This window comes from Apostichopus japonicus, chromosome 12, assembly GCF_037975245.1.
Source record: "Apostichopus japonicus isolate 1M-3 chromosome 12, ASM3797524v1, whole genome shotgun sequence".
Lineage (NCBI taxonomy): Eukaryota > Metazoa > Echinodermata > Holothuroidea > Aspidochirotida > Stichopodidae > Apostichopus > Apostichopus japonicus.
Window position 1 is genome coordinate 1,903,008 of NC_092572.1, and position 26,694 is coordinate 1,929,701.

The 26,694-nt window shown below is 34.3% G+C and overlaps 2 protein-coding genes across 6 annotated transcripts; one reads left to right on the forward strand and one right to left on the reverse strand.

The window, feature by feature from the left end:
• Positions 1-4,549: 4,549 nt before the first annotated feature.
• LOC139977702 (fibroblast growth factor receptor 1-like) lies at positions 4,550-13,690 on the forward strand. 3 transcript variants are annotated; one of them, XR_011796637.1, is made up of 9 exons: positions 4,550-4,895; positions 5,241-5,743; positions 6,106-6,278; positions 6,509-6,628; positions 7,255-7,369; positions 8,068-8,161; positions 8,677-8,758; positions 9,034-10,962; positions 11,007-13,690. XR_011796637.1 is itself a non-coding variant. In XM_071987218.1 (9 exons), exons 4-9 carry the CDS (start codon positions 6,147-6,149, stop codon positions 9,157-9,159), a joined length of 669 nt encoding a protein of 222 aa, XP_071843319.1. In that variant the 5' UTR covers positions 4,591-4,614; positions 4,819-4,895; positions 5,241-5,743; positions 6,106-6,146; the 3' UTR covers positions 9,160-13,690. The 3 variants fall into 3 exon arrangements, 2 of the variants coding, with proteins under 2 accessions (XP_071843317.1, XP_071843319.1); XM_071987218.1 differs by having other exon boundaries at positions 4,591-4,614; positions 4,819-4,895; positions 9,034-13,690; XM_071987216.1 differs by having other exon boundaries at positions 9,034-13,690.
• Positions 13,691-13,837: 147 nt separating this feature from the next.
• Positions 13,838-26,293, reverse strand: LOC139977680 (uncharacterized). Of its 3 annotated transcripts, none has more exons than XM_071987172.1 (9): positions 25,511-26,293; positions 22,919-22,990; positions 22,396-22,707; positions 21,608-21,940; positions 20,943-21,086; positions 17,821-18,992; positions 16,766-16,929; positions 15,942-16,018; positions 13,838-15,529 (listed from the first exon to the last, which is right to left on the reverse strand). In XM_071987172.1, exons 2-9 carry the CDS (start codon positions 22,965-22,967, stop codon positions 15,438-15,440), a joined length of 2,343 nt encoding a protein of 780 aa, XP_071843273.1. In that variant the 5' UTR covers positions 22,968-22,990; positions 25,511-26,293; the 3' UTR covers positions 13,838-15,437. The 3 variants fall into 3 exon arrangements, with proteins under 3 accessions (XP_071843273.1, XP_071843275.1, XP_071843276.1); XM_071987174.1 differs by lacking the exon at positions 25,511-26,293 and adding an exon at positions 25,327-25,480; XM_071987175.1 differs by lacking the exon at positions 25,511-26,293 and adding an exon at positions 24,468-24,708.
• Positions 26,294-26,694: the final 401 nt, after the last annotated feature.

Below are 26,694 nucleotides of genomic sequence, written 5' to 3' on the forward strand. Positions count from 1 at the left end.
CCCCCCAAAAACGAGCATACAAAGCCGATTACATTACTAATTTAATTTGCTATTGTAACGCCCCTGTACCCCGGCCGAGCGGTAGCGTGGGTTATCAGGCAGCTAGAGGCCACTTGATATCAGGGCAGGGGAAAGGGAGAGGCGAAGACTAATTCTAGCAGGGCTTGAACCAATACAACTGCAAAATGGAACAAATGTTAGTGGAATGGTGAGTGAATGGGCAACATATCGCATGGTAAATTATTCTTAAAACTCGGGTAAACATATTCTGAGTAGCCGTGGGCGTGTTCGAAATACGGGGTACACGCATCCCAGGGCGTAAGACCATTCGCAGTTGCTGGCCAAAGTCAGCGACTCTTTCCAGATTTTCTTTCGAATTTCACAGCAAAAAATGGAAAACATGAACACATGGACATGTTTATAGTAGCCAGCTATTAACCCAAATTCATTTATTTTGAAATTACTAGCGATATCATAAGAACATACACACAAAATTTGCTCAAGGGGGTGGTGGGCGATGCCCCCCTCCCCTTCGCTTCGCGCCTGTATTGGCCTCAACCTGTACGCTCGAAAGGCATGCATATGAATTTTATGCATGATGTGGTATATCCTGCAATTGTATTGAGGTGAATGCCAAGACAATCAGTGGGTGGCAACATAGTGTAGGAGTCAGATAATATTGGTTAGGTTTCAAACCCGTTACGTGTATAAGCAAAATACTGTATGCTGAGAATGATTTGGATGACGTTTGGGGTAAGAATGAAGGAAACATCATCTATTTCCTCTTACTTAGAAGAAGTTTGTTAAACACAGCTGATCACATCAATGTTTTAAATATACCAAAAACGGACTGGAAGGTAATACCAGAAACTAATTTGGTATCAGAAACAAACAACGCTACAACAGTAGGACATCGATTGTTTTCATCTTTTTGTTTCGTCAGTGCTTGGGCCGTTCTTTGTGTGTTCGGGATGAAATTAGATGTTTTTATTCACTCTTCATAAAATGAGGTTATTCTGCTACTGCAATTTGATTCTATGTAATCTGCCATAAGTCAGTATGACGTTATCACCACAATTCATATAAATCTATTCTAGGGCAACGGTCTATAGACGGTTAAAACTAACGCTATTAGAATGAAAGTAATCTAACTAAGCTAGGATAAGATCTATATATAGGCCTACATTAAAACTAATCATTATATCGAAAGCTGCGTACGGTACTTATCAAGTTGGTTCATACTGAATATTAAACTTTAAGTTTTGTTATAGCGCGTCATACAGTATAGCTACTACTATGCTGATTTCACTTTTACATTAGTTCACGAGAAGTGTGTCCGATAATAATTTGTCATATGCACGGTGTATTGAATTATTACAACGAAAGCAATTAACGTCATGTCTCACTTACGGTCAATGTTATATTGCTTATTCTGTGTTCCTTTAATCTTCTGCGGTAAGTGAATCATTGCATGAAGTCTGGTTTCAAACAATGTTATATAACAAACTGCTGAACTTCTCACCTAATTATTTTGTAGATAAACAAGAACGCGCAGCTGAAGCTTGCAATGAAGTCGATGAGACTCAACCATTTCCGACTATTGTATGTAGGTGATGCCCGAGGATCCTGTCTGCCTTGTGTGTCCAGTTTATCAAGAAGTTGACGTGGAGTGGTTTACAGCTGAGACTCGAATTACATACGGAAACTTTTATGTGGGGAAATATAACGATTTAAATGTAAACATCTGCCATCAGACGAAAGCTTTTTCACTATATACTTTTCAATATAGACTATTTTCAATAATTATCCATTAACTTAACTGCAGTTAATAGGATCGCAGCTTAACATTAACAAAGACCAATATTGTTCAGCTGACCAGCTAATGCATTCTAGGCAACAATATTTCTAGGCAACAATAATTTGGATCACAAAAGCAGAATGCTTCTCACCTTTCACCAAAGAAAAAGATACGCGTACAATGTATATTCCACGTACCACTGAACATATCGAATTTTCAGGATAGCTGCGAAATCTCAACACAACAACTTCCTTAACAAGTATAACTCTCCAGCTCGCAGCATGTTACATTTTGTGTATATGCAATAACAAATACAGAAAATCATAATACTTAAACACCACAGTATATCGTTTCACACATTGGTTGCGTTAATCTGCTGATATTCATCTGTAATGGTAAGTGAGTGAGAATTATCATTGCGGTGCTGTTTTTATATAATGCTCTACATGTGATCTTCAAACGTCATTCAATTCAAAATAAAACATTATAACCATGCTCTTAAATACCAAACAAGGTCGTATCATAACTAACAGCCATATCATTAAAGCATAATAAATGAATACCACATATGCTGCAGATAACCATTGCATTGTATTCAACACAATATGTAATTGACAACATGTCCTACACTGCAGCTGTTGGAAACCATATCATTGAGTTTTGTTTTGTGTTGTGTCTAACGGACTGATCTAATGGAATGTGTGCTAAAATAGTCCAATCACTGTAATTAGTGACAAGGCTCTAAAGTTAGAATGGACAATTCTCAGAATTAATTGTCACATGAATGCAAAATGTACTGGTGGTAGCACGTTTTTGACGGATAACATCTTATCAATCTTATCAATTTGATGCCCACAGTCATTCTGTAAGTTATGAATAAAATCATCCTACAGTTTATTCAAGTACATATTGAAATATTTAATGAAAATAGGGTAACACCTACACAAGACGAAGGTGGACAGTTTTGTGTGAGTGTGCGCTTACATGGTCTCTATGGTTTTGTGTATTTGTGTGGCAAGACTAACGAACGATTTGTATTGAGACCACACCTTTACATTTATACGAACATATTTGTAAGAATTCAATATAGAATAGCATACAGTGTAAACATATTTTTACTATCCTTTTATGTTATTTTGTCTGGTAGTTGCAATAGTATTATACAACATATTCTATTGACATAATTCAGATGCTTAGGTGGGCAGCATGTGTCTGTGTAACGATATATTACTTAACAGGATATTGAATGAGGACAATGAACAATAAAAAAGAAACGGAACACTGTGCTCGTCTATAGTCACCATCTAAACATCCCTTATTTTGGATATATAAGATACAAAATAAGTTACAATTGTTTTAAAGGTATAAAAAGCCAAACAAGGAAGTAAACTTAGCAATCTGATTCTATATAGGTCAAGCACATTATTCTACGAAAGCTTTTGATCCAGTTCTAGCTATGAGAAAATAGATTTTAGTCAAGTAGTTTGATGCAGTTTCGTAAGTTGTTTCCCTTAATAAGTAACATGAGGTCGACATTTAATTATTCTCTTGATTTGAGAACAATACGAATAATTTAATCAAACCCGGTACTTGACAAACACGTTCATGATGTTTTCATGACTACAGACATGACGGACGTTAAAACAATAGGGCTCTCATTTTCCAGCCTTCGACCGAACGGGCAAATGTTTCACCCATGGGTGTTTGCACCAAAAACTAACTATTTCTTTCTTTGTCCCACTGACACTCTACATACAACACAAACTCCGGAAGAGTTACAACCACGGCAATTAAAAAACACGTGGGTCGTAGCGGTTGTTGTATTCGGTTTGATTTCCAGTGGCCTGTTTGTCTGTGTTTATATCACAGTCAGACAATTTAGATGTAGGTAAACGTGCTGTAAATACCTTTGATATTTAAAGTTAATGAACAGAAATATGGAATCATTTGTTTTATATAGGCTTACGATGTCAAATGATATCGCACTTTTTCAAATATGATAAAAAAAATTGAACCAAGGCATGGAAGCACTATTCAGGGGTAGCTATAAGTTATTCAACATGACTGGCGCATTGTTTTTGTAATTACGGTAGGCATTATCTTTTCGTTCACACTTTTAATAAATTACATCGTCAGATAATGAAATGAAAGATCATAATATGTTTAACAAGGGTTTAGTGATTGCTAATATGCAATACATTTTCGATCGGTACATTGTAATCATCTGCGTCGCCTCTTAACGACTAATCATGTCACAAAACACTTGTATAGGGATGCTTCACGCAGGAAGTTTTACAATTTGATTTCAAATTAAACAAATTAAAAAAATATAAAATAAGTTTTCAATATACATCTCATGATATAGCTTTACGATTGGTTAGTACTTTTGTTACCAACAAAGTAATAGTAATCAGAGTTTTTGTTTCGTTACTTACTCTCACTTTGGAGGGATTGAACCGTATTCATTACTTCTCTGTCCATTTAAATTTTCAGTAACAAGAAACAGGCAAGGGTTAGTATTATTTAAAAAAAAATATTTGCAAATTGATCATCCCCCCAAATCACTCTTGCAGTTCGCTCTTGGACGTCTGTATTAAATGTTGTTAGTTTGTTAGCTTTGGAGCTTAGTCAAATGACCATCAACGTTGATAATACTAAGCAACAGTTATACTCTACTTTATCTACTGTATCAAACACTTTATCACCATGAAAACAATTGAATTAGATATAAACTAGAAACTAATGCAGTTGTATAAGATAAAACACCGACTTTATTATTTTACAGTTAAACGAAAGAAGATATTGACAGAAGGGAGGTAAGCTATGTTCTTAATGTTCTTTACAACTGTATAACGGAACCGCCAAGCCTAAACTAATCGACATACTGAATGTTAAACTTTATTCTAGTTACGATAATTACAGATAATTGGCATTGATATTAATAAGTCATGACATGGGTTATTGTGATAGGAGGAAAGTATTCATGTAACTTCACGGGTTATCGTCACTGATTTTTGTAGCAGGAAAGAATTACCAAAGACACCTGTTGACGAGGAAATCTCACAAAACTCGCTCAATTCTGGAGGGAGTGAACCTAGTAAGTTTATTCAAAATATCGATAGTAATTTAAATGAATCAATTAAAACGTAAAATTCATATTATTTTTACACATCGCAAGCACTAAACAAGAGATGCAGATAACATTTGCCAACGAGAGTGTAATCCGTATATCTATAGAAGAAAATTGATACAACTGTTCGATACTTATGTCATTGTGTTATACAGTCCACCAAGAGTAAATTGTTACTAAGGGTCATATGGAGCCACTGCGTATTAATAAATACTGAGTAATTAAAAGATACACTCTCATATAGGTTATTTGTAGTACTATTTAGTATGTAATTTGCATGTTTATCACTTTAAGATATTTTCTCTTTCGCAGATTATTATTCTACAGCAGATGTAATTTCAGGAAAAGATCCCCGGATGTTGACTGAGAAAGACATTTCCATCATCATGGAAATAAAGATAGGAAAAGTCTACAAAAGATGGATGGGATCTATTCATCTTTCTAATGAGACCAATAAGTGTGTTGTAGTAACAACTCTAACAGGCTAGTAACATTATGATATACAATTATTGTACTTATTGAGTTTAAAGCCACGGTCAGATATTATATCATACAACGTATGTATCGATTTTGTGTGCAACAACGGTAAACTGTTGGTAATGGTGTCCCTTATCACTTCATTTAAAGATGAGAGGGGATTAATCGAATTTTGCAACCAACCGCACTATTTATTAATTCGTGACTATTTTTGGTTCTGTTTTTAGAACAACTATTTAGAAAGAAAGAAATTCATTGGGAGGCTTACATCAGAAAATGTCTCGAATTACCAGCATCGAACCATCTAGCAAAGATCGAGGCTATATCTATACAAAGCAGTGAGTTGTTATTGTCCATATTTTATTAATCAAAATATAGTATATTGTTAATCTATGTTAGTGGAATGCAAACAAAGCGAAATGAAGTCCATACATCCATATTTGTTCCGTTTTTAAAACTCCAAGGGTGACTATGTCCGCCAAGTGGAATAAAAAGAAAATGCATAGACCGATGACCTGATATGATCTTCTGGTCATAATGTATATGAGAACAAGAAGCTTATATTTTTATCACCAACTTAATGAGCTTTCCTATGTTACAATAATTATATGCAGGACATTCCACATATGTTAACGTATTTTACTATAAACACGTTTTCTTTAACGTAGTTTCTTCTATTTTGTCTCTTGTATTGTTTAAGATAAACTGTTTCTTATCAGTGAACACCTCGTTTGTGAAAGTATGCACAAAGTCTTATCACGTGACACTAAAGATGAAAAGGACATCTACTGCTGTAGCTCATTATCAGTTCCTGACGTCATCAAACATATATCAGGAATTTTGGAAGGAATGGACATTATAAATACGTTCGGGGTAAGTAATAATAAAACCTTTGCATTCAATATGTAGCAACCTAAACAACGTATTTTCATATAGCTGTCTGATTATTGAGTATTATCGGCATCGTCAATGTTCATTAAAACCTATCTTTCTGTTTAAAAGATCATTTCTAAGTGAACAACGTGTTAACATTTTGTCTCATATTACCCGTTTGTGCTTCTCCACACATGAATCTAACTTATTGTTTTTTCTTCTTCGTTTAGTTCCTTCACCCTGGCTTAACAACGGAAAAGGTTTTGCTAACAAAAGGAGGGCAGGTCAAATTATTTGACTTCTGTCTGGCTCGCGATGCACCGAAAATAGCTGCTCTCAAGAAAGAAAAGGTAAAATGTACAATGTAATTATATATTAATTACAAGATTATGATAGCATAACGGATAAAAAGATTATATCATCCAGTCAAAGCACAGTCAGCGTTATATCCTGGTGTAAGACACATCCGTACCCTTGAAAACTGTATGCAAAAATGGCCTGAGGTTTTTCTTTGGAATAGTGCTACACGTTAGGCTTGTGCGTTCAAACTTTATATCGATTTCTCAATGTTAAAACATTTTACAATTTTCTGTGTCATATTAACTTATTATTGGTATAACGAGGTCTGTGATGTACATATATAACAAAGAACAACATAAAACACATTAATTTAGCCTTCAGCGGGATTGATTTTTATTTCAAAGTGCCTCGATTAAAATATTGAATAATAGTTTGCGATAATATGCATGACTTGTTTGCGTCTTTGTACTTAATGAAGTCAGAGCAACTTCTTCTTTATTACGCCTTACCATAATTTGATAAAGTTATCAACACATTCGCTTTAACAATGTCACAATGTAATAAATAGTTTTAGAAAATATAATGTCGCCCAATGCAGCAGCAATGTTTATCTTGCAGCTAATTTAATTGTGGTTTCTTACAACATTTTTTTTTTCATATTTATTTTTTACATAAGATTCGTTCCGTGACTTTGAATCAATTTCCACCTGAAATGTTGATGTTGAATCAATATACAGAATCCAGTGACGTGTGGTCTACAGCAGTAGTAATATGGGAGATTATGAAAGCTGGTAAATCAAACTAAATTCTTATCAAATTTTAGGCAGTTGCATAAAGAGAAAGTATTGACACTTTTTCAATGTTGTAGCATTAAATTAAACTGAATATACCCATGTCACATTTACAACAAAAGATATCCGGTGATGTTCTTAACTGTAAATATACATGTAAATATAAAGACACCTTGCGATTTATCACATGGGATACCGTCGACTTGATACCGATTGTAATTTTTGTATAATTACAATTTTCATTCACGGAAGACGTAAAATAATGTATTCATCTTGGAATCAATAATTAAGGACAATTTCTTGGTACTTGTTGCACCTCAAGCATTATGCAGTGTGTAGAAGCAACGTAGTGTGTTCGATTAATAGGGAGAATAATAGGGAGAGAAGTTATGACTAGTTAATCAGGAACAGAAAAGACGGATTATTGAGGTACTCATTAAGAAATATTTCCGTATTAGTTGTCTGTTTGAGAATACCTCTTAACTAATTAATCACATTATCAAGTATACCATACCAGTAGTTTGACTTTAACCGCAGCTCATTAGGTTTACTGATATTATAAAAACGTGTATATAAAATGTAAATTATAACATAGCTAGAGTATATCTTGCCCGCTCCACATTGATTTAGGAGGCATGGTAACTTTGGTGTTTGCTCAGTCTTCAGTATCAATGATTCTAAAAAACTACTTTTGTTAGGAATCCCACCATTTCCGGTTGACCGGGAAGTTAGATTTGACGAGGACATAATCAAACCATCAGTACCCTGGCCCGAGAAGTACTTACAGTTAAGGTTAGAAAGCATTATACCTCTTCCATAATCTAGTTTATTGCCAACATGACACTTTTAATATGTTATTATAACACAACAATATAGTAACCGCATAGTGTAAAACCGTTATATACCGTGTTCGAATTTTGTATCTGGATGTAGAACTGGGAACATTTGGAAAAGGATTATGAAGCATAGGAAGAAGTTACTCAGTTATGTTCTTTCATTTTGGTTTTACTAAGTGTATTATGCAATGCAGACAACATAGTACATTAAGTAAAGAATACTGACTTTTTCTCCAAACAAAATCCTGATAAGTAAATGTTTTCATTGTCGATTATGATACAGATATGTAGTCCTTTTTTCAGTCGTTATTTTTCAGTTGTCGTTTTACTTAACCGATTGATAGCGCAAATCATTTCATAATGCCTTAATTCGTTTCAAGCATCTTGTAGTTTACATTTCATTAAGATCTACAAAGTAGATTCACATCTCGTTCATTCAGTTCTTGTCGTCTATTTCTCAAATATTTACAGAGATAAAATCTTGTTCGATTGTTGGAAGTATAACTGTTCTCTTCGACCTTCCATTCATCAATTGAGAGCAACATTCGTAGCTGTAAGTAATCCATTACTCATATTATGTATCAACCAGTATTTAGAATGCTGATAGTTAACAACAGTATACTTTGCTAAATAGTCTGCTTTGCCTTTGAAATACTTCAACTCAGCTTTTTTTTTTTTTTTTTTTTTTTGGGGGGGGGAGGGCGGCAAAAACGGTTAATGTACAAAGAAAGCACTATAGCTGATAGTTACTTAAAATTTAATGCTAATTCTACTTTGCTCATCCTGATTTTATATCCTACATTAAGTACTCATATTATCCCTCAACAGATATTTGAGAAATTAATCACGGACAGTTCTTACGAGATACCGATACCTACGACGTATTTACCTATGAGAACCCCTGATACCACTCAACCTACCTATGCAGAACAAATCTACCATGCTGGAAAGTGAACTGGGTGTCGCATGGCTCTGATATTGGATGTAACGGCTGGACGGTGCGGTATCTGGAGAGCACATGATGCTGTTGGAGTTACTTACCACGGTAGTTCTAACATGCTGGAATTATACGCTACGCCAAAAGGGTATACAATATACCATGATGATGTATAACCTAACGATGGTGGTGCAAATTGAAAGACGATGATGTAAGACCTAACAAAGATGATGAAGAATATACGATTATGATGTAAAATACACGATGATGAGGTAACAACTAACAACGATGATTTAAAAATATACAATGATGATGAAATAATATACAATATATGATAAATATTAGATAATAACAACTTTAGATTGGTTCACTTTTATATGATGATATGTTTTGGATATAACACTTTTCATGTAAAAGCTTTATGTTCATGAGCTACGGAATCCTTTAATAGTCGTTGATATAATTCAGCATGAAATTCACACAAATTACACACACTAGACTTGAGTAAAACCTGTTAGCCAATCAGCGATGTTGTATGATGCGAACCACACATTACAAAGTAATAACAGCTTAAATGACGGGCTGTTTTGGAAGTGCAAGACTTTTTATCAAAGAAAGGTTAACCAATTTTCCCAGAAGTATTATTACATCATATTCATAACCAAAAGCCAGCAATTAAATAACGCTGCTTTTCTCTTCCGTACCTGTTTTCAGCTCCCTTCCATCCCAGAAAATTAATTACTTCTTGAACACCGTTGTTAACCATTAGAGTGTTTTGAGTTTGATTTATTTCCACATAATATAAATACAATGGTGAATAATTTAAATCACTAGCAGGTGGAGGTGGACAGAAGAAACAGAGCTTTTACAAGCATTCTCCTTTTACGAAATCAATAAATGAAAGAATACAAATTATAAGAGAGAGGAAGAAGGAAAGAACAAAGAACAAAGAAAAAAAAACGCAAGAAACTAAGAACCAATGCTTAATGATAATAATCGTTAAGTAAAATTGATTTCATTTTTCTTTGAAGCTTAAATAGTTTTAGATTCATCATTGTGTTGTCCAAACTATTCCAGATTGTATCTCCAGAATTGATAAAAAGTCGATGAGTCCTCGTAGAAGTGACTAAATTTTACGGAAATGTTGACAAAAGCGTGCATTGTAGTTATGAATGTCAAAATTCGCAGGCAAGAGTCCATGACATATTTATACATAAATAGAGCCAATTGGAATTTGTATGTGTCAAAGATATTTAAAAGTTTGAAGTTAGAAAATATGATATTACTCTGCGCACGATGACTAGAGTTTGTATTTAGGCTGATGGCTTTCTTCTGGAAAGTAAACAGGCGATTAAGGTAAGATAGAAAGGGCTTTTCCCTATATTATGTCCCAGTAAGACAGTTTTGATTTAATAAGGGAATCTTGCAGTGTTGTAAGTGTATGCGATTGTACAATATAGCGATTTTTATGAAGTATTTCATTAGTCTTTGAAATTTGAGGGCATTGACTTTTAATATGATACTTCCAGGTGAGATTTGAGTCAAGTAGAACACCTAGAAATTAACGAGAGTAATATCACCATTATCAATAAATACGTTAACAATATCAACCTTTCGCTGAACAGGACGAAATAGTATACAATTGATTTGCCTACATTTAAAGGCAAATTATTTTTGTGCTTAAAAAGAATACGTCTGTAAAGAGTGTAATGTTAAAAATTTGAGAACAGTTACACACGTCATTGATGCATGTAGATAAGATCACGTAGTGGTCCACAGAACCATGTGGGAGGCCGCAGTTGACTGTACTGGTCTTAGAAGTTTGACGATTGATGCGTACAAAACGTTCTCTCTTGAAAGATAGCTTTCGAACCATATATATGTAACCCCACGTATTCCATAATGGCTAAGCCTTTTTTAATAAGATGTAATGGTTGATAGTGTCGAATGCTTTAGACGATTTCAAAACACAGCAAAGTAAATTCATCGTTAATGAGGTTAATATCTAAGAACTGAACTGTATCTGCTGCCGCCATATACGTGGAAAGATTCTCATAAAAACCAAATTGACGTGATGAAATGATATCATTCTTGTCTAGGGAGTCTGTGAGTTATATAAACATGGTTTTCTCGAGAAGTATATAAGATGTAGACAGAATCTAGATTAGTCGTTATTTTGAAAGCACAGAGGGATCACCAGTTTTGTAAATAGTCGTTATTCTAGCAACTTTCATACCATAAGGAACAATACCACTAGAGAGGGAAAGGTTGCAAGTATAGGTGAGCGGTTCAAGAAGATTTTCGCAAGTAAAACTTATATTGACAGTTGTACCGTCAGTCCCAGCCGCTGAACCTATGATAAAATTATGAATGATTGAAGACATTTTCATACAGTTAGTTGAGGAAATAAACATAGTATTAGGGTAAGAGTTTTTAAGAAAACCATTGAAGTCGACATTACCATGTACCCAGCTTAGTTCAGACCGAAACTAGACAATAAATTATTATTAAAGCAATTAACAACCCTTAATTCTTCGCTATTGTGATTTATTCTAAGTAGGCTTGATATTTCGGTCATGGCAGGATCTTCTTCAGAGGTTAAATGGCAAGTGTTATTAGTCAATTCAGCCTCTGAAGCAGATCCTACTAGGATAAAAAACGGTCAGGCCTACTTACTGTTACACATTTATTGTGCTTACAGTTTTTGTTTTGTTTTATTTTAATTTTATATGATTTATTCTAAAATTCATTTTATCTACCAATTATTTCATTGATAGTTCCCCAGGTTTCCTTCTGATTATTTTTAGTTTCATTGAGTAAATTGCTATAGTAAAATAGGAATTTTTTGAGAGCCTAATTAGTGAAGTAAGGATATTTTTGTAATTGACGTTGTGTAAGTTATTTCGAAGAGATCTGTTTTGAAGGTACGATTTGTATTATTTTCTTAAGTAGCAATTGATTAATGAGGTTGGTAATCAAAGAATTGCATTTGCGTGACCCCTTGACACCACTGCGCTTAATAGGATAATCTCACTTATTACACTAACAAATATTTTACAAGCATCATTTACATCTGTTTTTGTGTATAGCTGATGCCATAGTTGAAGTCGTTGGGCTCATAGGAAAACCTATAATATTTACCCCTCGACGTATCCATTTTCATTACATAACGTGTGAGCAATTTGAAGAATTGAACGCAGCTGACATATAATAGGTCAATGGTCACTTATAGCAGACACAGAAATGCCAGACATATTGAAGAGATTGAAGTCATTACAGAAATTAGTATCAATTTAAGTGGAAGATGAATCAGTAATCCCGTTAGTTTTTTTTATAAGCGGCGTGAGTGAATCAGAGAACATATTATCTCAAAAAGTGGCAACATGACTACTAGAGTCATTCTTGAGGAGGTCAATATTAAAATCACTGAGAAGCAAGCGTGATTTTTTACCCAGGTTAATGGCATTTACCAGGTTGGACATCGCATCATTAAAAGTAATCACGGAACCATCTGGCGGTCGATAAATAACACCAATTATAAAATTGCGGTCTTGGTGTATAGCTTCAATAATTACAAATTCAAAAGTACTCTAATTGAAATTAAAATCATACCTTGTTTATACTAACACCATTGCGAATATAAAAAGCACCACGTTTACCAGTTCTATTATTATGTATGAAGTTATAATTATCCACCTGTAACATATTTGGAGGAGTGTTTTCTTGAATCCAAGTCTCAGAAATGGCAACTATTTAGACTCTAGAGTCTTATTCATCATTAATGAGATAACGAATATTATAATAATTTTTCCATAAACAACAAGTAAAGTGAGATCCAGGTGCCTGATGTTCACTATAAACAATTGTTTGGAATTCGCTAGTTTCTATCGTAAAGATACACATCATAAAAATATAGTGAAACATTTATGGAATGGAAAGAACTGAGTTATTGATGTCAATTGAAAAATGCTAAATACATGTATTTTGTTTTATTTCTGTTATGGTCGGAATAAATTTGTTAAATATTATCCGTCACGACACATCTACAAGATAAGGAGAGGATAAACTGTTACACTGTACATAACTAACTCACATACGCAGATGTGACTCAGCAAAAAAAGCTGAAAGTGGTTCATCAAATATAATTTCCAAAGTGTGATGTGTGTGTTTATTTAATCTTTGACTTTCTATGAGTTCAACCAAGAGAATATTGTATCTTTAGAAGATAAATTTCGATCGACACTGCAAAACTTGTTCGGTGATGAGGCCAGCTTGTAGTAAAGGAATGTAATAGCCTTTATTTATTTTACTTTTGCCTTTTGCTACAGATACGTACTAGCACATTGCTCCTTTATAGGCCTACTCCTACATGAAGACAAACATTAAACAAAAAACTGAATTTGCGACAACTACAGATAATTGGATTGCAGAAACATGAAAAAAGGCATTGTAAATCTCCATTTTCCGCATGTAAATACATAATTATCATAGCAAATATGATGTTCTTTCCCTGTTTTGGAACCTCAGCAGCACTGGAGTAACTTAAAATACATTTGATCATTTATATCAAACTCTTACTGTATTATTGAACCAAACTGAAAGGACCAAAAGGTATGTTTCTCGTCATTCGACACTTTGTTCGCTGCATTACTAATACATGCTAAACCCTTAACAATCACGACAGCTTTACGCAATAACATAATGACGACAACACAATATAAACTACATACAATGACGTACTGTATATACAGAATCCTATGCTATATACAAACCTATAAATACTCTCAGTATTAACATAAACCATGGTTGATGCAAATTCTAGCACCGTAAATGGTACAATAAAAAGGGGTTGCAAACCGTTATTAACCAAGCAGAGTTGTACATCAACCCCAAACCGGTTCCTCAAGGTCTACTGAATACAACAATCTTTTATATAGTTGTTTTAATATGGTAATAATAAGAGTATAACTGGAAGTGGTAACAATAACTGTTACTGGTTCTTGTACATAGCTACTTGATCACTTAGGTTTCTACTGCTTTAATATCCGTAAATTCCATTATCGTCTCGGTAAACATCCTGCGCACTTACTAACTTGAATCATTTAATACATGTCATAACTTACCGAGAGGTTTTTCGTTTCTGTTGGTGATCTTAAAGATTACAACAATTTTTGTTTCATATCTGCTTTGTTAAAATTATATATGAATACAGTTTAATAATAATTGAAGAATATTAGTACATTGGAATTTTGAACTTTGGCCTCAGCCACTAGGTGGAATGTTTGATAACAATCGTATACACAGTAAAGATACATAAACCATGCAAACTAGGGAAACGTCTGGTTTCAGATACAGCTGAATCATAAACGACTAAGTTAGGAAAACAAACTATCGTATGGTTTTGTAACCCTTATAATATTCTAATTTATATTCAGTTATTAGTCAAGGAAAACGGAGATCATGAACCTCGAATGAAGGAATTATAACTGATATAAACACAAGAAGGGGCCAATTGGTCAATAAGTGGCGAAAATAATGAAACTTAACCAGCTGTGGTATAGTGAAACATTCCACGACGACCTTGGTATTGCAGCGTCCGTTCTCTAAGCCGAAAAGAGTTACATTTATGTCCGCTGACCTTACAATGACAAACCAGGGCATACCCACAAATGGGTGGGGCTTGGTTGGCAAACGAAGACTTTGTTATAACAATGGCCGCTTCTCAACTTCATACACTAATCACTGTATCTTGAAACTATAAGACATACGTTTTGCTAAACAATATTAATGAAATAATCAGTAGATGGGTTGGGCCGAAGCAGTTATATGTATTTACAAATAGATAAAAATTACTATGTGAGAATCACATAAGATGTGATTGTTACAAAATAATTTTAAAAACGAAAAGTGCGACTTATTAACATTGAAATTGAAACTAAGAAACACAACGTCACATATTTGACTACAGTGATGACATCACGCACAAGGCTGATCATAATTCATAATGTCATATTTTGTGTATGAAATAAATCAATTCATCATTGCATAATACATGTAGATTCACGTGTATTCCGACTGCAAATAAGACTAAATTGAGACAGGGCTCAAGGCTGACATTTCGATTAACAAACAAAGGCTGAATAAAAGCATTGTATTTCTTACTGAAGTGAGTTTATTAATTTAATTTTCCTTCTTTTCCTTTTCGGTGCTGATTTTATTTTCTCTTGACACTGATAAATATCAGTCAGCATGTTGGTTTTATAAGTATTGTTATTAAACTTTTGCAAGTTGTATACTAAGCGTTGTTCTCTTGTTCGCTTGTCCACTTCTCCCACTCTCCATTTTTGCATAAACGCTCATAAGAGGCATCTTCATTCTTGCGAAAAACTGTAAAATTAAAAGAACATTTTTAGATTTAAAACGTCATTACAAATATTTAACACCAAAGCATTTACGTGTATTTCTTTATTTATTTTTTCTTTTCCTTTGATACAGATGTTCAATGGATTATTAGATAAAAGTATAAAAAGAGCTGATATTTAGTTAAAGCAAATATTGCTATACATCTTGTAACAATTTCTTATATTGATTAATTAATGAACCATGGCAGCACACATTTTCTCGTATGTATTCTTACATTTAGTTTATTTTCCAAGGTTATTCAATCATTTCAGTGTTAAATAAGAAACCGCTTAATTGTATAATGCATGCATTGCGTGGGGCCTCAAGTTATACGTTTTTCGAAATAACTTTACCTTACTTAAAATTAGTTTTGGTTTATGTTATTTTGAATATGTACCTTCAGTCTTTTCGATATCAACAATATCATGTAGTTCCTCTTGAGAAAGTCTTTCTGGGATTTCGCTGTCACAAAACCTTGGGAAAACGAAGAAGAGATATTGAACAGTATTAATCTTTTGCACACGTTGACTTCTCAAAGTATGTGTGTTACTTTTTATCGTTGGTTGATTATAAAACCTACAGACAACGAACGTCAAACTTCTTTAGCACAATATTATGCCATACTGTGCCATGATTTGTTTCTGAAACGACAACATGTTCATGCAAAGTATAACACATAATAGACTTTAATACGAATATTAGCTTTAACATTTTCCAAAGCAAATCTCAATCAATTTGGAGGAAAAATAAAATCGTTAAAAAGTCTCTCATAATGAAGTTTGATGCCGCCAATTTTAGAGTTCAACATGTCTCAATTTTGGGTGTGAAGGCTTATAAACAATAATTATAACATTACTTTCTTTATTGATTTTAAGGGGAATCTTTTTCATTTAGCTCTTTATAGGAAGACATGAAACAGTATAGTGTTCCGTTTATTTGGTTCTATGTTAATGACGGTTACATAATTTTTTGGGCGAAAAAATACACTTTAGCTATATCAGCTGTGAACAATGTCAATTTGTGTACTTAGTTTCATTCTTAGCGGACACGACAAGATAGGACATTGGTCTATACATCATCAGTTTAGTTATATATGGTTGCTTTATAAATGAAAACTTTGCTTGTTAAAAAACCCGTAGCGATACCTATGCTAGACAATACTTTAGAGAGAATTAATATAAAACTCATGAGAAGAAAAGAAATAATTCAAGCGTCACTCACTTTATTTTTTTCGTCGTTTGTGGAACCTTTTCCATCACAGCTTTGAATTTAGCTTTGTCTGCTAAATGGACCCCGTGAAAGACAAGCCGATCACGGATGCTCGGTAAACTGCTCAATCGAACAATTGGTAAGTCTCCATATATCTCCAAAGATTCAATCGTGATCTGTTGGCCCAAAGTATTAATATCAGTGTATATTTATTTGTTTCGGCAAACCGTATTTTATCTTAGACTGTTTTTTTCACCGTTGTTATTGCGGGTAATTTGCTTTGATTCACATTAATGAGAATATGTGTGCTACAAGTTAAATGCAACAATGGTGGTAAACCAAGCGACGTATCTGATGAAGCTATTAGGAGAATCGATTGGAATTGACGTCATTCTTGATGATTACACTTTTACAGTCAATCAAGATACTTCATACCGACATATATAAAAAAAAACGTCTAGTCAACATTTGGAGCCGACCGTCAGCTCAAACCGTCAAATTGTAGAAAGAAGAAACTTAACAAGCTGTTCATCTACTGCAATTATTTAAATATAGTTACATATTATTAAATACAATATAATGCTGCCAAGATCGTCAAGGCGGCCACAGACGCAACCACTAAGGACACATTTCAGCTAGATGATAGACAGACAATATAACTGGCCCGATGAACATTCACTGGCATAAAGTACATAGGAAAAAGGGATAAAACATGAAAGGAGAGATATAGCAATAGTTATCGAGACGAATTGAGACTAATAATTAAAAAATGATAATTTCTTTTTTTGTTTACCCACATGAATTCAGTATGACAACAACTCACATTATCTACTAGAAAAGCAAGTTTGCATGAGAAGCAATAATGCTCATCGGATAATTCAAAGCAGGATGCTAACACATGCTTTCGTTTAAGAAAATCAAATTCTTTTCTTTTCTAACTATTTAATATAATACAATATTTGATACACCGTTTATACCCTTTAGGTTCTTTACTAGGTACAAAATGCTAACGTAAAATATGAATGTGTTAGCAACTTGAGGAAATCTAGAAATGGCTTAATCCTTACTTCTGTCTTCTTGCAACTCTTCAACAAGTGCAATATTGCGTCTTGGTAATATTCTTCTGTGCTATGATTGAACACCACCTTCTCCAAATGTAACATGTCTGCATGTTCTTTGTATTTCTCTTCATCTAGCGTTCCCACTTCCAGTAAACATGCTATTAGATCGCATTTACCGACTTCCAAAAGATTATTGATTGCCTTAAGCTTGTTTTCAAAGAACAGAAACAAATTTTTTTCCAGCATTGTATTGTCTACCCTGTTTGTATGTAAATAAATCGAAGCAAACAAGCGAGCAATTAATGGAGATCTTGTAATATAATCTTTACAATTAGAAACAGTTCTCATCTGAGATTGCCAATTTTCCAAAATATCTGCAACAATTTTGTAATTCAAGGGTCTCTCCTCGGGATTAGGTGTTTGGTCTTTCCATTCCTTTTGCTTTTCCTCTAACATGCTGTACACCTCGATGTTTTCCTTTTTTTTTTGGTTTTCCTTCTCTTGCCAAAATCTTTCAAAAAACGCATTTCTTTGGATTTCGGTAAATCCGAGAACGTCTACCCTTGTGTAAGGTTTGCTCATAACTTTCAAATCCTTGTCAATGTTACGAGAGGTTACCCAAAGTTTCATTTTTCTAAAGTTACCAATATTACCCTTCAAGATATGCTCCACAGGTAGCCTCTTCTCACTGACTACATTCGATATATTATTTTTATTATTATTATTATGAAGTCTTGACCAATTGCTAACTCCATCTAACATTACAATGCTATCTTTCCTTTCTAATTCCAAAATTAAACTATTAGTTTCTTCAACAGAGTTTTCGCGGTTCAACAGTTTCATGAGTTCATCCAATATACAAGCGTCTTTGGAAAGATACTTGAGCTGAAGGTAAATGAGAATAATATCTTTTAGAATGTCTCCATTCTGCCACTTTCTTGATATGTCCCGAAATAAATGTGATTTGCCAATACCAGGCTCGCCAATAAATAATACTCTGTTATCCCGCTCGTCCCTGGATAATGCCTCAAGCAGCTTATAGGTATTATTAACACAAGATGTACCGTTGTCTTCGTACGTTATCGAGAACTGAGAATCACAACACCAGCTGTCACTGAATGAGACTTGTTTTAATTCTTCCAACACATTAGTCTGTTTTACTTCTTCCAACAACGTTCCTATCGAAAAGAATAGAAAAATAACCAACTTTTTTTAAATGACTTTGTAATGTATTTTTACCAAAAGTCTCCCTCAAACTCAGGCAACACAAACAGACTAAGTATCATTTATTGCTTCAATATTTGATAATTAAAAAGAGGCCATTAACGATCTCTTAAATTTATTCCTCTGGTTTCTATTCACCCACAAAATTAACAAACAAAAAAACAGAGCAAATAAATGATGCCATAACCTAATTTTGTATTTGAAAAGTGCATTAAGGTTCAACAGGCATTTGAAAGAACATGAACTAATCGATGCGAGTCCTATTACAATTCATAAAAAAAGAACGTTCAATTGTACCTTCTAAATATATTCTGGTATGGGCATTCGCAAAAAAAAAAAAAAAATGAGAGGCGGCAAGCGCACTTCCATTGTCAAAAACCGATTAACTGTCCAAAACATAAACTTATTAACCAATTAACCGTCTACATTGAATTGTGTATTGTCGTGGGGCATGGGTAAATGATGTTCTAAGAGGGACAGCAATATCTACCAGATTCCAAGTCTTTGTTTAACTATTAGATACCTCCAGCCGTCCGGACATGGCTCTCACGGGCTTTGTCTGTTATGGACAGTGTCTAGAATTTACATTATGGTGATTTTTAGGAGAGCGTTTCTTTTCTGTTTTCTTTTCGTTTTGTGAAGGCCGATTTCAGTGGATGGGTGCATTTTCAAAACCTATTACCAGGTCGCTGTACTGGCTGCATTGGCCTAGCCACGTTGCTTTCTAGTGATCATTCTCTAGATTTTGGGTGAGTACCGCAACATTTATGACCATTTAATCAATTACAGTTCGATAACTACGTTAATCTTTGTAAGTTCGGCAGATGAAGCGACTTGGAACCTGGAAACATCTATCAAAGAGGTGTGGAGTAGATCGATTTTGAGACTGTAGAATGAAGCCCCGGAAGTTCCAGCATAATCAGCTTTTGTATTATGCTGACAATTGCATAGCACATAATTACATGTCAGAAAGATAAAGTACTCTTTAATACTGTGGAATATATTTCATACCCCGTACGATGAAATCAGATGAGCCGGGGGGGGGGGGCTCAGTGTCGTAAATAAATGTCAGAGAGAGTTATGGACATTCCCAGGAACGTACTCCTAGAAAGGGTGGGGGTCCTGGGGTATTCAGTTGTAACATTTTTTTCTTTTCATATATTTTTCTATAAGTGACTCATTAAAACTAAAAAGATTACTTAAATATATGTGTAGCCCCTATGGGGTCCAGAAGCCGTAGTACTTGTAGCGGGAACACTTTGGCATAAGTTTTGCTCTAGTTCTCACCCCCCTCCCCCTCTAAAAAAGAATATTAGAGTAATCCTTCCTTAGTTCTACAGTCCATACAACTTTTAATCATATGCAGAACGTAAGCAGTTGAAAATTCTTCAACATTGTATCAAAAATGACAATATCTTATAGTTTTGACATGCAATGACCGCTAGCTTTACCGTAATTCTCACAAGGGAAAGTATGTACGCAGCTGGTAAAATCCCTACTATTAGGAAGATAATTATCACAAAACATTTTACAACCTCCCCCACTCCCGTAATAAAGATGGTGATTTTGCCCCTTGTTTATAGTTGTTATTATATTTGTTTAGTTGCCAAGTTAAACCAAAAATGATGACTTCAAGAAACTATTTACATTTTGGAATTGCTACGTTATCTATATTTGCAACATTTAAATCACACGGAGTCGGTTGAATTGTCAAGTTATCTTAATATGTGATCATGAAATAAAATAGTACTACAACCAATGTTTGAGATCATGTGTTATAGACTATACGTGACAACTCGTCAAGAACCGATGTAAGATTTACTAAGGAAGCAGTGGTGAATCTCATTCTTTCAAATACGACTTAATAAAGTAAACGAATTTACATACTTAACCCAAGATATTACCTTGCCATCCACCGTGCCGCCGATGTAGCTTATAATAAAATATAGCTAAAGCAAAAAGAATTATCCCCACGACAGCCAAAACACACGAAACAATTACTTGCGTTGGAGAGCTCATCTGTTTCGTGTTGTCTTCATTGCATTTTTCTGAAAAGACATGCGTCACAAAGATGGAATGTTAGATTCACTCCTTTGTTGATGTTGACATTGTCCGAATATCTTGAAGTTAAGTGACTATTATTTTGTGATACCACAAGCTCCATGTGTCAATTAACATCCTCGGATTCTTATCTGATCAGGTAAAATGATCAACACATCGCTTATATAATCGTGTAATACATATGTATTTCTTCCTACATGATAAATATATATATAAATTATGACAGTTGAAAAAAGAAATACATTTCTTTGTACTTAAATCAGGTTGCGTATTTTACTATATTCAATCGGGCTTTGATACACTTATGTAGCTGCAAATAAAGAAATGAACATGTGCATTTTGCATCACGTTTATCACTAAAGAACAAATATCTGTTATTTTTTCTATAACTGTAATTAACTAACCATATCTTATTTTCAAGTTTACATATTGAATGTAATCAGTTTTATTACATGTATAAAATAATTTTTTACTAACACAATGGGTGCTCATCGTTTACAAGACTTACCTGATCGAATGTTAACTGTCTTATTCCCTATTTTCAACAACTCTCTATTGTAATAAACAGAGCAGTGAAATATGGCATCTTCTGCACATTCTAATTCGAAGAGAACTGTAGTAGAAGTATTCCAGGTATCTGTTATGTTATTCTTGATCTCAAATGATGTCCTTTCGGTGATTGTAGTATTATGTCCTTCGACACTCCAATACAATGTAACATTCGGGCGTACATGTTCTATGTAACAAGTTAAACTAGTAGGATTGCTGGATTTAACTCTAATAATGCATTCATCGCAGTTAGAACAAGACTGGACGAGAGGACACGGAGGTGTCGGCGTAACTTCAAAAGAATAAAAACATATAAACGTGGATTTATGTTGGTTGCGACAATGCAATTTAGTTTAAAATTAATTGTAACAATAACAGTGAACGTAGAGTATTTGAATGAGTGGATCTAACTTCAACTGAAGATATATTTCCAAAATTGCATCTAAACTTTCTTTTACTTTTGTGAAGTTCAATGTTAATATAAATCTAGTTATGTAAGACAATGTGTGTGATGGAAAGTGCTACAAAGTTTGTCTACGCACATGAACTCTCCAAAAACAAAAGTCACAAATTATTAAATAGAAAGCTGATTAAACGTATGTCTTACTCTGAACATTCTGATGGAATATTTTTAGATATGAACAATGCAGATATCAAGACCGAATCTTAAAAAGAAAAGAAAAGACAAAGACAAAGAAGTAACATGAAAATGCAAACACCAAGCATCATAATTGGTAAAATTCTCACCTATAATCAAGACTGAAATAGACCGTCTCCACACGGTTCCGTTTTCAAATATTACAGCATATGTGTAAGAGGCCTCTTGTTCCAGCCTAGCATTGATAATTTTCATATTACCTTCAGAGGTGATGTCATAATGGTCATCATCATACTTTTCTCCACCCTTTACACCATTCTCTAATCTAAGTATTGGTTGAGTCAGTGATATTGATCCCTGGTACCAATAGTATTCCTCGACGTTACCGCCAACGTCACAGTATATGGTTTTGGTTTCCATTATCTCGACATGTTGATTCGTAGGACATGTTTGGCAAAAACCTGCAGGTAATAGAACAAAATCTAAAATATTGTTGAAATATCGACGTTGTCCAAAATTTTCGAGAATATTACCCTATGTAGAAATATTGATCTTTCTGTAAGGATTTCTTCAATGAAGCGTTTGCTACAGTCCTCGATTCAACTAATGTCGTGAAGGGTTCGGTTACTATTACGTAAGACCTTCCTATTAACAGTATTAAAAGTACGTTACCTTGCACCACGAGGATGGACAGCATGAACAAAGACGAAAACATTATCATGAAGTCAAAGTGCCTGATGCTATCTGAAATTAAGATAGAAGATAATGGGCTCAATAACATAGGGCCTCACGTAAAGAAGATTGATATCAAGCAATGTATTGAAAGCAGTAGAAAGACATAGGGAGAGGGGCATCCATGACAACATTTAATGTGAGCAAAGAACGAAAATTAAACAGCTGAAAACTAACTGTGAGTAGTAACAAATAAAAGTGCAACAGATTTACCACGGGTTTCGAAACCGGAATTAAACGATTACAAGTCTTTTGCTTTATGAACTGAGATTATGATATCTTAGTTGCAGGTGATCCGTATCTAATCTTTTCGTTCCATAGGATGCCAGTCGGAAGTGACAGTACCTTGCATATTACCATGCAAACAGTAGTCCCACACGGTTTCAATTCGATAAAACCAACCCATCAGAGAGAGGAAAGAATTATGGAGCCAAAAGTTAATTGATCTTCATAACAAACATGCTGTTAATATTTAGTCAATTTTCTTCTAATATTACAATTTGTTCTACATTGTGGGTTACACTGCTAGTCATATGGAAACAAAAAGAGCCAAGCAAACAAGATTTCAAAGTTTGAATTGAAGTCCACGATTTTTTTTTTGTTGCGTTTAAGGACTTTAATTTATTGTAAATAAGCTGCGCTTGTATTATGGAACATGCGGTAAGTCATTCACCGTTAGTACATCAGAAAATGTCGAAAACTTCCTGTTAACTTTACTTCTGTATCTCGTAGAGATTAAAACATACAGTCCAAGACTTCTGTGATTAGCATTTCTGTTAGGAATATGTAATAATTGCTTCAAATTGCAGAAGTTAATGGCTAATGTGTAAAGTAAAATATCATGGATAAGTAAGGTCTAGGTTTGTTTGTATTCTTAAATGAAAGTTGAATAATGCTGGAATAAAACTTTTTTCTAGTAACCAGATCAATACCCTTTCAAAGAAAACATCACAATTATCCAACAGAGGAAACCTGGAATCTATCCAAGCTTGAGATTTGATAACACATTATAAAAATAAACATAATGGCACAGCTTCCTTCTCCCTTCATGTTTGAATTTCATAAATCTAAGTCTTATGTTAACATATCAGCTTTCACCGATTTCAGTAAAGTTTCATTCTAAATATCATAAGATTTGACGACTTGAACTTCAGCTATACACATCACTGGTTTTCGTATAATTAAAGGCCATTACATCTCCAGTGAACTCTTTAGGACAAAAAGTCACAAAGTTGAAACTAAATGTCAAATAAGTTACATGTTTTTTATGAAACATATGAAGACAACTATTGAATGCTAAGTGTTATTTGTTACTACCACTTTGCTAAAGGATAAAGGAAAGCAACTATTCTCATTTTACCTTTAGATATATGTTATGGAAAGGCAGCTGGTTATAGAAAATAAATTCAAAGAACAAATAATTAACAAATAAGTTAAAGTAAGATTAGAGTACGTTAAGCCTTTAGTTAGGTTATTACATGAAAATCACCTTAGCCATCTGCAAGCTAACATTTGATTTCACCAACTGAGTAAACATAGACCTAGAGCAATGATGATCGTTTACTCCACGAGATACATTTGTACATGTGTTACATGTGTGTAATGGTGGATAATGTCCGCCTTTCATATATGAGACAGGTGTAGTTAAGTGAGGACCAAACAAAACATAGGCAGTAACAGCAGTAGCCTAACCATGCATGCAAAACGTGTATAGGCTAGGCTATGTGAATTTACAACTCGAAGTCAACAATGTATATTGCATATAATCATTAGAATAAGTATTGCTAAGTTGTTGTAATAACGTTGAAACACACCTCGGTTATTTGCGTGACGATTGTTTTTATTGGAATACTTGCAGTTTGACTCAGTGCATCAATACATGGCCCAAATGCCATGAAAATTATATTATACGATAGTAATATTGTTAACTCGGGGTTCTTGAGAATGTTCTTTTATGTAGGTGTAAATACAAGAACTTAAATAAAATGAGATCCTTTTTCGGCTTGGCGTTCACAAATGCAGACGACTGGGTACAAAACACACGTCACACACCTTCACCAGCTCATTAAAAACGTTTTTTTTTATTGTCACTACAAGCCTGTTCACAACGAATTATGAGGGTCAGTCCGAATATGAGGTTCGCAGGAATGGTTCCAATTGACTCGTTACGCTCTACATCATTCGCCTTATCCTTGCATTATAACACACATATGATATACATACATCGTATGCCTAGCCTATGAATCGATGCCATATCCTACCCTAGTCCTAGTCTTAGCCTATACATCAGCCCATCTACCGCTCAAATGGACAAACAACGAGTCAACAATATCATATGTTATCAATACCGTGCCGTCACTACACCTTCCAAAGGCATAATTGGTTCATCCATCGACCAGTGTTACACTACACTGTTGAATTTAACGTCATCAATGATATTAACGATAATAATTGTAAGTATTTAGCAGTTGATAGAGGTAGAATTCACATCATATTTAAATATACAAGCTAGACCATATTCAAATGACTTACTCAGAACTTTTTGTTTGTGCTTTCTACTGATGAGTAACGGACCGCTTATACAGCGTTGCAGGGAAGCTATTCTATGAACATAGTCGAATAAACTCGTATTACCTTCTATGGTTTGACGAAACGTGGACTTTGGAATAACGATTATAGGCGGAGCTTGCTGCAAGGTAAATTTCTGCTATACAAATGCAAGTGCGACACTCTTGTATCATTGGATTTGTTATAGTGTACATGTAATGATGGGACAGTATTCTTTGATTATCAATGACATTGCCATGTCATGCTTAAGCATTCATCATAACTGTTTGAACAATATGAATAATATTCTCTTAACAGAAATTAAGGACAGTACAATTTATTTAAAGCTTTACTTGGGAAGACAATATAGAGTGTTATAATTCCTTGAAACTGCTCCAACCGGCTGCTGTAATTTAAATTTAAAATAAAACAAAGCTGTAAGCAAACTGTTATCCACCAATCGCCTGTGTTAGAGAATGTGTCAAAGTTAGAGGGCCTGGCGTTTCGATCCTAGCAGGATCTTCTCCAGAGGCTGAATGACAAGTCATAGTAACAGAAGGGTCCTACACATACGGAATACAGACAGGTTAATGAGCAGGTTGAACACAAAAGAGAAGATGTAAGATGATTAGTGGACAAAGGATGGAGAGAAGAAAGAAACCGACAGGGGGATCGTTCCTAGCAAGATCTTCTCCAGAGGCTGAATGACAGGTCATAGTAACAGAAGGGACCTACACACACGGAATACAGACAGGTTAATGAGCAGTGTGAACACAAAAGAGAAGATGTAAGATGATTAGTGGACAAGGTATGGGGAGAAGAAAGAAACCAACAGGGGAAAGAGGAGAGGTAGGAGATAAACTGAAGAGAGACAAAGAAGAGTAATTTAAATTACATATATTCATATCATGAGGCTTACAATATACTCCTGTGCATTATCGATGGTATTGGATTGGAAGAATATGAATGAACTGGTGAGGATCATGAGTGTAAAACTGTTTTACTGAGTTAATAACCAATACCACCAACTTACACACCGGTTCTAATACAATAGTCCAAAGGGTAGTTAGGGTATACTTGAACTTGAAGGCCGATAACTTCAGATGAATCGCAGCACGCCTACATCTAGTATACAGCTTAGTGTCAAACTCAGGGTACCGAGACGGAAA